At 54.1% G+C, this 13,314-nt stretch overlaps 1 protein-coding gene across 1 annotated transcript in view; it reads left to right on the forward strand.

Moving 5' to 3' along the window:
- Positions 1-13,304, forward strand: part of ZBTB16 (zinc finger and BTB domain containing 16) — a 196,897-nt gene extending 183,593 nt beyond the window's left edge. Inside the window, exons 4-6 of the mRNA XM_019511931.1 lie at positions 3,374-3,544; positions 10,586-10,753; positions 12,992-13,304. Of these exons, the coding sequence (XP_019367476.1) occupies positions 3,374-3,544; positions 10,586-10,753; positions 12,992-13,221 (569 nt within the window). The 3' untranslated portion in view covers positions 13,222-13,304. The remainder of the gene's footprint in view (positions 1-3,373; positions 3,545-10,585; positions 10,754-12,991) is intronic.
- The last annotated feature ends 10 nt before the right edge of the window (positions 13,305-13,314 follow it).

Consider the following 13,314-nt stretch of genomic DNA (forward strand, 5'->3'; position numbering starts at 1 on the left):
GCATCCCAGGTTTATATCCATCTAGGCATTTTATTTGTGCACTTGCATGGAGAGGTTAGTGCTCCCCAGGCAATGACATGCCTCCGATCACGAACCACACCAACTTTGTGTCTGCCCTGGACCAAGCCACTCGGGGGCCCGGTCTGTGTTGGGGGGTTGTCATGTGCCCTGCAAGTGGGGAATAGGAGGGCGAGCTGCCCAGCTGTCCCTTACAGGAGGGCAGATGTTGCCTGTCTTAATCTGGCACAGCAAAGGTTTGCTGAGCAGGGCTTTCCATGCCACACTCTTGTTTCTGAGCGCTAGGAAAGAAAGGATCCACGCTCTGAGAAACCATCTGGCAGTCACCAAGGAATGGACTAGACCAGTGGGTCCAACCTTTTGGGCAATCATGCCACAAATTGGCCCTGAATGCCACTGATCCCCTTCCCTTGTCTGCTCTGCTTACTGTTCCCCATTCTGTGGTCCCAGCCTGATCTGCTGCTCTGCCTTCTCCTCCCTGTCCTATCTGCTGCTGTGCTGCCTGCCCCCTCCCCGGTCTGCAACATGCCTCGCACAGAGGCTGCCCGTGCCGCAGGTGGGCCCCCTCTAGACTAGACGTCCTAAAGATTTTGCATTTAAATATTCAGAGCAAAGTCTCAGCCCTTCTGGAATGGGAAAGAAGTTTGCCAACGACTTCACCGCAGAAGGCGTGGGACCCTCATTCACGTGAGCAGCGTGCACTGCAGGCCCCGGGGAAGGATGCCGTTCTTATCCCGGTGCTCCGAGGTGGGCTGCGGTCCTGCCCCTGCTGCACCGTGCATTGCCTACTGCTGCCCTTGCTCCCTCGCCAGCAGCTCTACATCCTCCCTCGCCTGCTGATCCTAAGAGAGCTTAATGTGGTGGCCGACAGAACGGTGGCTGAAAGCCATCGCAAGCTCCCCCGCAGCCCAGGCTGCCTACTGAACACAAGCACTGCTGTCGCCCTTGCAGACCCCCTGCTTCCTCAGACCCTCTGTGCCAGCCTGCTCTTGCTAAGTGCAACGGGCCAGCCCCTGGCATGGAAACCAGCTGCTGGGTTGCCATTTTGATCCCTTCCACCCAGCTATCTGCACCCAAAATCCAAACAGACGTGCTGCTTTGGCGCACAAGCTCCATAGCTTATCGAGCCCCCTCTCCCCCCAGGAGGCAGCGATGGAGGTCTTTCTGCTGGGGAGAGCTACCCGCATGCTCTTTGCCTTGCAGAAGTGTTCGGGGGGAGTTAATTGCACCTACAATAAGCAAAAAGTGCCTTTTTTTTTTTTTTTTTAAGGCAATGCAGATTCAGTGGTTACCTTGCACATCTTGCTGCTCCTAATGAATTGCTAATACAATTTTCTAGATAATTTTATTTCCATAGTCCCCACATTTTAATGTCTCCAAAAAGCTAGCATTTATTTGCTTAATCTCCCAGCATAATACAATTTGCACTGACTCAGGTTCTGAACAATCAGCTATGCATAAACTAAAACAAATTGTTTAATAACACAAAGGTCTTATATTTATATTGACGGTGTGTACATATCTCTATTTTTTACTTTCCCTGTTCTGTTGATGTAGCCAATTTTATAATTGTGTGTGTGGGTCACAGGATTAAGTTTCTGTTCATAATGCTCTTAAGGATCCCAGCCAGTATGGGAGATGAGGCATTATTCTGCTAAATTCAGGCCTTTGGGAGCCACTGGTGTATCCGGAGCAGATAGTCAAGGTATTGCCATGTGCAGCCTGTGACCAACATTAGAGTTTCAAAGGGGCTGGGATCCTGCTTGCCTTGATAACTCACTGCCCAGACTCGCACGGGTACGTGGAGCTGGTGTTTAAGGCAGGCCATCCTTGCAGAGGAAGCTAATACAAGTAGCTACTCTGTAATGGGAAAAAAGGGGGACTGCACAGCTGGTAGTTACTGGGCTGAGTTCTCGCCCAGGATGAAGTTGTTCTCGCTATATATCCCCTCGCGCAGTAAAACATCCCGAACGTGTGTGCAATTCATGGTCCTGTGGATGGGGTCGTAGTCCTGGGTTTTGCCTTGCTGACGTGCATCACCAAGCTCCCCATCGGTGGGCTGAGAGTTACGGTACCTGCATGCCTGGTAAAAGGCATCAGCGTGGATGAAGGGTGTGCGCGAGCATTATCGTTCATTCTTGCACACGTGGCTCAGCAGCAGGTTTTGATGAACGTCTCAGGATTTTCAGATGCCCCTGCTATGCCCATCAGGGTGAACAGTGGCCCTTTCAGAGGTGAAAAACAGGTGCATGGAGAGCGGCAGATTGTGTGCGGCTCAGTAGGATTTGGTGGTCTTAGCATCCTCTTCTCCTCCCCAGCTGATGGTGCTGCCCCTCTGCCCTTGCCCTGCCTTCCAGCCAGCTTGGCATCATGAGGTGCAAGGTGCTCAAGGTAACGAGTTGTCCTCGTTACTGGGTGCCAGACATCGCAGGACCCGCAAGTTCTTTCCTCACCTGGCCTGTGACCCCCCCGCAGTGAGGCTTTTGCTGTCTAGCAGCTAACTGCCTGTTATGTTTTCCCCCAAATTACCTCTTGCTCTCGATATCCAGACACCCATTAGCAGAGCATTCTCTTCCCATTTCCACTGATGGAATTTGAAAGCCAGCATATACACATTCATAATCTTTATTTTTTTTAATTTGCTGCTTAGCCAGTTTAATCAGGTTGCGTATTAGGGCTACTGTGCTAATATGCTCTTGATACTTCATTTGATAACGAGCAGCCTTCAGGAAGAGTTGCTGCATTTCAGAGCTGTGCAGCACGGCAGCCGTTTCGCTGGGAGGCTGCAGAGCCTCACCCCTGTTGCTCCGGATCTGCTGATGGAGGGAACCGGAGGGGTTCGCTGCCCGGTTAAGGATAGCAGAGCTGTGCCCTCCAGCACATCGTGCAGGGCTCTGTGTCACTGCAGGTGCGAGGTGTGCTCGGGATATAAAAAAAATCCCACACTGTCTTTAAAAGACCTTCCCATTGCTCTGTGTCGCAGGGAGGGATGGGGATGCCTGTTCTGCCATGTTGGACCCTGCTGTGTCTTTGTCAGGAGCTAGATGCTAGCGTGCAGTATGAAAAGCCGTGTTCAGGTTGACGTGGGCAGGACAGCCTCAGCCGCTGTGGGGGTTTCCTGGGCGGATGCTCTCCTGCTGGGCTGTCCCGTGAGCTTGTCCTCTGTTCCCAGTTGGAGTGATGCTAAACCCATTGGAAGTGCACTGGTTTGTCCAGGGGATTGCAGAGAAAGGGGAATAGGCAGCCTGCCTAAGAGCCCGTCTACCCCAGCCATCCGTCTCCAGTAGCGCCGGCGGGGGTCCCTGCCCAAGCTGTTTCCAAGGTTGGTGACGAGGCTCCTTCTCTCTCCTCCCAGGCACCGACATGGCCGTCTTCTGCCTGCTGTGCGGCAAGCGGTTCCAGACGCAGACCGCCCTGCAGCAGCACATGGAGGTGCACGCGGGAGTGCGCAGCTACATCTGCAGCGAATGCAATCGCACTTTCCCCAGCCATACCGCCCTCAAGCGGCACCTGCGCTCGCACACAGGTAAGGGGCAGTGGTGCTCGGCGGCCCTGGGATTGCTCCGGTGGGGGTGGGAGATGCTCTGGCTCGAGGCAGGATCCTCTGGGACCCAGGAGCAATTGCCTCAGGCACTGTGGGCTGGTTGTGCTGGCCCCGGGTAATGCAGCACCCCTGCCATCGGTGCCTTGCAGCGCATCCTCTAGTCCTGCCTGTGGTCTGGGGACGGCGTTTCCACCCATCCCTGGTGCCAAGGCCAATGTAGCTCATCCATTAGGTTCCTTTGGCTCTCCTCAGCTAGGGCCTCCATCCAGCCATGCCCAAGGGCTGCAGCCAAGAGGGTGCAAGTGTCCTGATGTGCTGGCTCTTAAAAACTCAGCCCTGCCCTAAAGAGCTGGCAATCACTGTTGCTGCCAGAGGATGCAGCAAACACCCTGTGGGAGGGTATGCAGTGTGAAGCAGCTGTCAAACTCTTCAACCTGGGCTCAGGCAGCAGCACCGGGCCTCCTCTCTGCCTCCATGCTGCTGCCTGGGCCTAGCGACCCCAGCCGAGGGGTGTGCAGGGCGTGCTCGTACTCGTGCGAGGGCTGATGGGGGCAGGCTGGCCCTGCACTCAAGCAGCGGTGTCCCGCTGTTCCCGGGTGCCTATAACCAGGCTGGTCTCCTGCCTTAATGGGATGATAGCAGCCCCAGCAGCACCTCGGTGGTGTTTAACCTGCACGATGAAACGGCGCAGTAAAGTTCTGCTCAATTTGAAGAGCAGCAGGGCAGCGAGACCGGTGATGGGAATGTGCCACATGCGGGCCTCCAAGTGCTGCTTTGAGAACCAGGCGTGTGCAGCACGTGCCAGGTGCGGCTCAAGGGGGCAATGCAAGGCTGCCATTGCTTCTGCTTTGATCAGGCACTTGGGGCCGTTTGCTCGGCTCCGCTAGGCAGTTCCATCTACCTGCAATCAGGAACGACTGGATTTAAAGAGGTGAGAGGCAGCACCTGCCATTGCAGCTGTCTGTAGGGATGTGGTGGCTCCATTTCAAATGGGATTGCATGATGCTCTCCCCAAAGCATGATGATCTCCCCAAATTTGCCCCGACTTTGAAACCTCAGCACTTGGATGTGAGAAAGTCGCAGTGTGCGTACAGGTCACATAGGAAGCACTGAACAAAGTGAAGGGTCCGCCCTCTCTTCTCCATCAGCTGAAGACATACAGGGGGAATGCCAAGATTTTCCAGATGTGCTAGTGATGCTGGCTGCCGAGGTTTTGCTCCATGGGGTTAGGGTTTGTACCATCTCCCCTCTGGAAACAGAGCCCTTAACAGGTCTCCAAAATCCCTGGTCACTTGTGATGTCTTGGGAGAAGTGTTGTGGCTTCCTGGAGATGTTTCCAGGCACAGAGCAGCTGAGGAATAGGGTCCAGTGTCCTATCCTTGCACGAAGTGCAGAGCTAGAAGAGAGCCTGTCAAGTTCATAGCATGGCACCAACCTGCCTCAAACCTGGGTCCAAAACAGTGGCTCGTGGGGCAGAGGTGTCTGTGGGAAGTGGGTGTCCAATTCTGTTCCCAGGCTGTCCGGGGCCGCAGTCCTCTCGCTTGCTGGTTCTGGATGTGTTGACTCTAAACAGAAGTCATTCCTAGAAAACCAGGAGAAAATGGAGATGCCAAAAAATATTGGAATTGACCCAACACGAGTCTGGCGAGTGACACAGGTGACAGCAAACTGTGCCGGCCGCTGTTGCCTGCCTCCGCCCCGTCTGCCTGTGCTCCTGGGGGAAGGTTTCTCCGGAGCTCACCACCCCCGCCTAATTCCTTGCTGCATACCTGCGGGGTGGGCTTTGTGCAAGCAGCCTGTCCTGGGGAAGCCTGGGTCAGCATGGCTTATGGACCTGGGGGCACCTCTCTGAATACTCCACCACTACGTGAAAGCCAAAGGCATAGGCGCTTACTTGCCCTTGGCCCAGTTTCAAGGGCCGGCAGAGACGATCACTGCTGATCTGAAAGGAGGCAGACAGAAAGATGTCTACAGATGATCATTATTCATCTGCAAGGGCAGAGGAGCATCGTGTCTTGTGGGTTATGCTGTCTCAGGGGGAGATGCACTATTGTGAGAGGACTGAAATGCAGCACATCTGAAAAAGTGATGCTATATCCTGTACTAATTGCAACAGCAGCAACCACCTGGAGATAGCAACAGAGGAGCCAGTGTTAGCCCCTGGGAGACAGGCTTCCTTGGTGACCATTGCAGTTCGGGACCACTCTGGGGCACATCATGAAAATAGCCTGCGAACATTTGGATTCTGCTTTCTTTCTTCCACAGCAAGTCCCTGTGGAAGAAACAGGCCTCTTGAATCGACAGCATGGAGGGACAGCCCAGGCAAGTCCCAGCTGGTCAAAGGAAACGTCCTGCTGCTTTGGGGCTGTGTGTGTCACACTGTATTCAGCTGAGGAGCTGCCAGCCGGTGGCACAGTGTCTGGCCCTCCTTGCCACCAAAGGGACCGATAGTCCAGGGTTTTTTTTGATATGGACATGCTGTGGAAGGCTTGGAAGCCCGGGGGAGCCACTGCTATGAGTTTTATGCTGGGTGCTTCCTTGGGGGTGATTAGCACCATGCTCCCAATGGTGAGCCTGCTGCAGCCTCCCTCTCCCCTTCCCCTCCAAGCATGCGTCGTTTCATAGTTTGTAGGGTCGGAAGGGACCTGAGCAGATCATCGAGTCCGACCCCTGCCATAGGCAGGAAAGAGTACTGGGGTCAAACGACCCCGGCAAGGTATTCATCAAGCTGCCTCTTAAAGACCCCCAGGGTAGGAGCCTGCACCACTTCTCTTGGAAGTTGCTTCCAGATCCTAGCTGCCTGACCATGAAGTAGCACCGCCTGATAGCTAGCCTAAATCTACCCTCTACCAGCTTGTGACCATTCAACAAAGCCCTGGCTGGGATGATGGAGTTGGGGCTGGTCCTGCTTTGACATCCGTTCCAATCCTCATTGTCTATGACTCTAAATCCACCCTTCATGCTTGTGCCAGACCTGCCCTCTGAGCACCGCTGAGGAGGTTGGAGTTGTGGCCAAGCACCAGAGCGACTGGGGAGCAAACACTGAAGCAATCTTCCTCCAAGTCTCATGGCAGTCTGTTAGCGCATCCGACTTCCGGGTCCCAGATGGCATGGCCTCTGGTTTGCTGTAGTAGCTGGCTGTGCCTTGAGCTGACTGCTCTGCTTGCATGCATGGAGAAAACCGCTGCCAGGGTCTGCTTTGGCTTAGCCAGTCCCCTCGCTAGGGGTGGATGCTGCCTTGCGTCTTGGCGACAGGGCCCTTCCAAGCTCTGCTTTCTCCTGCCACTCATCACACAGGGAGGATCGAAGCCCTTGCCCTCGCCGATCGCTTGCTTCTGTTTGTGTATCTAAAAACCCTCCATAATGGCTCCCAAGAGAGCAGCGACCTATGGCTGGGCACAGTCATTAGCAGGGTTGTGTCGCGCTGTACCATACCCAGGCTGGCCTGTTATTTGCAGGCTTGCTATGAATAACCGGGGCTGAGATCCCTGCTTCCTAGGGGTGGAGGAGCAGTTTGCAGGTGAGGTGGGAAGACAGGTCCCTGCTTGGATTTGGCTGGGGGCTTGTTTCCCTTTCATCATGGGTCTGCTGGAGAAAGGCAGGTTTAGGCATCCAAAAGTCCCCTTTCCTCAGGTGAGAGCAGGCTCGGGGCAGTGGCTCATGATCTGCTGCTTGCAGTCAGAAACTGAAGCCTCTGTTTCAGGACAGTCGACCTGCTTCAGCTGCCCTCCATCCCCAGCAAGGATGGGGATGCAGGAGCACACGGCAGGTGGTCATAGCAAAGTTGGCACTAGGCAGCTCCAGCCACCCAGTGCACGCAGCCAGTTCGCGTGGGCCAGCAGGAGAGCACCCTTGGTATGTGCATCATGATGCGTGGGAGGCAGCAGTGGATAGGACGGGGTTGTTCCTGGGGCATCCTGGCGTTTGAAGGGCCAATGCATCTGCGGGGCCGCGCTTTTCCAGGGGATGTTTCTGGCTGGTGCGAGAGGAGTGACAGGCTTGTTGTTAAGACTCTGGGAAGGGACTCAGAAGATCTGCTGTCTGCTAGCATCACTTCCATGATCTTCCCACACCGTCTTGTGCAGGTGGCTGAGTCCATCGCTGCCTCAGTTCCCAACCTACAAAATTGGAGGTCAATTAACCTTTTTCTTTCTCCCCATCCTTTGCCCATCAAGTGTCTGCAGCAAAGAGATTTGATTCTCTCTTATGATGATGCCTTCATAACACCCAGGGCAATGGAGCCCTGATCTTGATCCTTCCTGCTCCTGCCATTGATAACGTGGCCTTGCATGTCTTGTTAGGGCTTGTGGAGTGGGGTTTTTTTTTCGGGGGGTGGGGGCTGTTGTCATTCAGATGGTCCCAGTTGCACCATTTGCCGCCTCCTTGTGCATCTCCCTTTATCTCTCCGGCTGGGAAAGATGAAGGCAAAACACTTTGCCGGTGTAACTCAGCATGCTCCCATATCGATGCCAGGACACAGGTTTGATTTCAGCCTGCTCCGGGGGTGGCCCAGAAGACCCATCGTTCAAGAGACCAGCAAAGCGAAAGAATCACATTAGTGCTTGGATTTCCACAAGGCCGGTGCAGGCTTTATTTTGCACGCACACACGCACGCACACACGCACAATGCCTCACCTCATTAATATTCCGTTGCTCCCAGCCCATTTGCTGCCAATGCTGGATGTTTAGTATCAGCAGCTGTGTTTGGTAGTGCAGGCCAGCCGAGTCCTTGGCATTGATGGATCCCTGATTTACACGGCTGATCATATAATAAACTCTCAGCTGTGTAGAAAAAGGCGTTTTATGGCCCTGCGATTGGTTGTTCAGTAGACTAACAAATGCACCAGGTAACGATATAAAGCCAGGGTCACAGGTGCAGAGGGCTGGCCAGAGGGGGCTCTAATTAGTCCCCTTTGTCCTGCACTTAATGTCAAGCTCATTAAGGGGCCCGGCAAAGTTAATCAACATGCCACAAATTGGATTTCTCTGTTCGGCAGCCAGTTCTGCGTGCGCCGTGCGGGCGCGGGTCCGACTAGCTCCCTGAGTCGGGCCGGGGGGCCGGGAGCTCCGCGCGTCCCTCCTCCATGCGGCCTGACTGCTGAGATTCCATATTTAAACTCATTTGCCATGTGATCGGGCTGATAATTAAATTCACCAGGATCCTGTCAAACTAGCTCCTGAGTTTAACACTTCATTTAAAGTACCAGGACCCTATCAAGAGGCAGCAAGAGGAAGGGGGGGGCGGGGAGAAAAGCCCTGCTCATGCCAGTGCCTTGGGCTTCACATGTGAATTATTCCCCCGATTGCCATTCACATGCATTCTTCTGAAAAATGAGTCGGTGGAAATGCTGCAGCTGCCGGCACCAGGGCCCAGCCAGGGCCTCACCGCTTGGGTGCTTGAGTAGAGAGCCCAGCAGAATAGTGAAGCAATAATACAAGTATATATATTGTGCCCCGCTTCCCATCTCCGAGTCAGCACCATCCTGGCCCATGCCTCAACTGGTGTAAATCAGCAAAGTTATATCCGTTTCCACCTGTGGAGGTGCAGGGCCCAGGTCCTGTGGGGGTAAAGTCCCCATGTCCCAAAGGGGCATCCACTGTAAACTTCTTAAGCATCCGAAGAGGAGACCCACCTCCCCTCCCTCACGCCGCAGGGCACAATTGCCATCGGACCCTCGCGCTTCTGGGGTGAGCTGCATGCAGAGAGGTATTTAGGCTCAAATGCACCCAAATCCTGGGAGCTTTGTCTTGGTTTCCGGCAATCAAGAAATCATGAGACATATCAGAGTGAATATACACAGAGCTTCAAAAAAAACAACCCAAAAAATATCCAATCAGCCAGGCTGGAAAGGCTTGGAGATTGGCATACAATGAGAATTGATGTGATGAAGGGCTTAATTTGGGGAGGACTTGAGGGTGGTGGGGGGATTTTTTGTCTCTGGGTCTAAAGGGAAAATAGGAGAGAGAGAGAGTAAAATATCATTTTAAAGAGGAAGTGAAAGCGGAGGCATGTGAGTATATAACTAGAAGGACAATTTATGCCCAGGCACGAGTGCAGTTTGACATGGGGATAATGAAAAAACGTAGGTCATTGTGGATGACTTAAGCCTTCAGCAGCTGAAGAAAATGTATGAAATGCGAGGAACATTACACGCTTGGCAGCTCTGCACATCTGCAGTAGGACAAGTGAAATACAGTTGGCCATTCTTTACCATAAACTGTGGTTGTAGGATATGCAGCACAGAGAAATTGTAATTACAGTGACAAGACAAATCAGTGATATTTAAATATTCATGAACAAAGTCTTGGGCGATCAATCTATCTTTATTGTCCTTGCCTTCACTTCTGTAATAAATAAGTAGCTGAAGCCCTCACCTTTCATTCAAATAATCCCGAGTTTGGGGCTGAATTGAAGTTCATTTATCAGCTGCCCAGTCTGGAGGGTTTTGGGGCCTCGCCACCCTTTGGGTGGAGCTGAAAAATATTTGCCCAGAGAATATGAGAGATGGGCTCGTGCGGCTCCTCCGCTCTCCTGCCCTGTCCTCGCACCCCAGCAAACCAGAGCGGTTGTCTGCAGAGCAGAGAGATGAGCCAGTGTGTCTGAGCAGAGCAGTGGGGCCGTAATTGCCTTTCTCCCTTGAGAGTACCCAACTTGTCCACGTTCATTGCCTGCCATCTGCAGAGGGGCTCCCGGGCCAGCCGTAGCACAGTGCAAGCGAAGCGCTGCAGCAAAGGGCATGTGAGATGCATCAGGCACTCCTTTCCCCTGGGTATGTCCACTCCTGGGCATGGGAGAGGGGCTGGGCTGAGGAAGCTGGCGCACTGGATACGTTCTGAAATGCAGAGAGGAGTCTCTTGGCTTCCTCTCTGAAGCTAGCATGCAGCATTGCTGGTCTGGCATGCCCCACTCCAGAGGTGGTTGCACCTCCGCACTGTGATGCGGCATGGGTGTGCCCCGTGCCCCAAGCCTGGAGGGGAATTGCAGGGTCACGTTAGCTCTAACCCACACTTGTGTCCTTGCAGGCGACCACCCCTACGAGTGCGAATTCTGCGGCAGCTGCTTCCGAGACGAGAGCACGTTGAAAGGCCACAAGCGCATCCACACCGGTGAGAAGCCGTACGAGTGCAATGGCTGCGGCAAGAAGTTCAGCCTCAAGCACCAGCTGGAGACCCACTACCGGGTTCACACAGGTACCGCCGCCTGCCTCCCACTGCCCCTGTCTCCTGCAGTCCACCCACCACGTCCGGGGACCCTCCTGACCCTTGCGTGCTGGGTCATGTACTGTGGGGCTGGCTCAGTACTGTGCGTGGATGGGAGCCCTCCATGGAGCGGGCAGGGAGAGATAATGTCATGCTGCCCAGCTTCCTAAGGAGCTATCAGTCCGTGGCTTTCTTTGCAAGACCTTGGGCATTGGGTCCTGAGCCCTGACAGCATCCTTCGCTGGTGCTTGTGCTCGTGCTTCCTAAACCCTCTTGCAGTTCCCGTCGAACATAGGCCCTTCCCCCTGTCCTGACTGATTGGATGTGCTGTTAAGTGGCTTCTGGGCTCCTGCCCAGTGGTGGGCACAGTGACCCCCACCTAGGCTTAGCTTCTATGCCAGGTCAGGCTGCTTGGAGCTGAAAGGTGCCACCTGCCCCAGGCCTGTGACAGCTGAGTTTGCATTTGGGCACAAGCAGTGTATAGCTAGAATAAAGTGAATGCACTCTGGTTTTTTACATGGGACCTGTTACCACCGTGCCCATCTCTACCTCCTCGTATTCCCCCAGACTCTTCTCCAAGAGTCATCTTTCCTCCATCGCTACGTTCCTGCTGTTAAAGCAGGCCCTGGCAGGCTGGGCAGGACGGGGCATGGCTCCTGCAGGTACTGGGGTCTGCAGGGATGTGCAGTAGAAATGCCCCACGCAACCCTTTGCAGGGTGATGCAGTCAGACAGGCCATGCACAACCTTGGCCAAAGCTTCCAAGTTGCCCTCCAGCACCGTGTGCTCCTCTGTCCCGTGCCCCATGGGAGGCCTCTGGCCTGTGCAGCAGTGGTGGCTGCTGTTGGGATCCAGGATGCAGGATCTAGCCAGGCGCAGAGGACAGTTTCTCCTACCCTGACTGTGTGCAAGCAGTGAGAGTGAAGTTGGAGGGGAGGGTGAAATCCCAGCATCCCATTCCCAGATGTGCCCATCCCACTGTCAGCTCTGCACCTCTGAGCACCTGGCTGTATAGTTATAGCATCCTCCGGCCCCTGGAGGATACAAGGGATGCAATGGAAAGTCTCTTTTCCGGCCAAAGCTCCTCAGGCCGGTTCCCAAGTCATGGTGTGGGTCTGCTGCCCTGCGCTGTATGCTGGCCCTGGGCAGTGACAGGCGCTACGGGCTCCGATCTGTCCCTGCTTGCTCCCTTCTTGCTCTGGAGCAGCTGAAACTCAAGTTCTCTTCTCCTTTGAATACATGCATCCTGTGCCCCCGCAAGGTTTTGCAGTTCAAGGTCTAAATCTCTCTGCCTCTGACGCTGCCAGAACCTCGGGCCTTTGGTCCAGGGACGATGCTGCGGTTCTGCAGGAATCCAGGATGGCTGCTGAGGATAATGAATCATTGAATGCGTCAGCATGTAACTATTGTAAATAGTGGATCAATATTTAGATCACTTTTGCTGTTCATTACTTCATTATTCGCTGTGTCTGTGCACAGAGTGAGTATCAATATCGGGAAGGCCAGGCAGTTAATTACTGCATCAAAGCAAGTCTCTGAAGTCTCAGCATCAGCCTCGTGTGTTATCAAAATGATTCGCGGGTGTCTGTGACTGAATAAGCAAAGCAAGCAGGTTCCCTGAAGGAACAGGGACCCGCTTCCCACCAGGTGCCTGGTTTCTGGTCACCACTGAAGTGCATAGCGATTGCCAGGCTCCACCAGGCCCATCTGGGTCAGACTCCAGCACGGATTAGTACCACCTTTCTCAAAGGCAGGTGCGAGGAACCCGGCAATGCCTGGATAACCTGCCCCCGCGAGAAGTTTCCTCCCAAGCGCTTCGGTTGGAGATTGGCTCCTGCCCCAGACCATGAGATTTTGCTGTGTGTATTTCCCCTTCTTCCCTATGTAAGCATTAGTCTTGCACAGTCCTGATTGCAGCTTTGCATGGTGCCCAGTGCCTGGCCTTTGCAATGTCTAGCGGCAGTGGGCTCCGCACACCGCGAGAGCTGTGAATGACGAGGGCATGCCATACGCAGCAGCAGGGCAGAGACCACGGTTACAGGGAGCATGTATCACCCCTAGATTTCAAAGCACTTTAGAGGGAAGGTAAGTGTGATCTTCCCTGCAACTGACTCCCTGTGCAACCTTGGCCAAGTCACTTTGCCCAGTGACTTTTGGGGGGCACCCAGAGAGGGCCAGGTGATGCCCAGAGCAGTCAGCGCCACCTGACCTTTCCATTTCCCCGCTGCAGGTGAGAAACCTTTCGAGTGCAAGCTGTGTCACCAGCGGTCCCGAGATTACTCTGCCATGATCAAACATCTCAGGACCCACAACGGCGCTTCCCCCTACCAGTGCACTATCTGCCTGGAGTACTGCCCCAGCCTCTCCGCCATGCAGAAACACATGAAGAGCCACAAGCCCGAGGAGATCCCCACCGACTGGAGGATAGAGAAGACCTATCTCTACCTGTGCTACGTCTGAGGGACACGAAAGGGAAGGAGTGGAGTCGGGAAAGACTGGGCAAAAAAAATGCATCATCCATGGCCTTTTTTTTTTTTTTTTTTTTTTTCCCCC

Source organism: Gavialis gangeticus, unplaced genomic scaffold, assembly GCF_001723915.1.
Source record: "Gavialis gangeticus isolate Ggan-Ray unplaced genomic scaffold, GavGan_comp1, whole genome shotgun sequence".
Taxonomy (NCBI): Eukaryota; Metazoa; Chordata; order Crocodylia; family Gavialidae; genus Gavialis; species Gavialis gangeticus.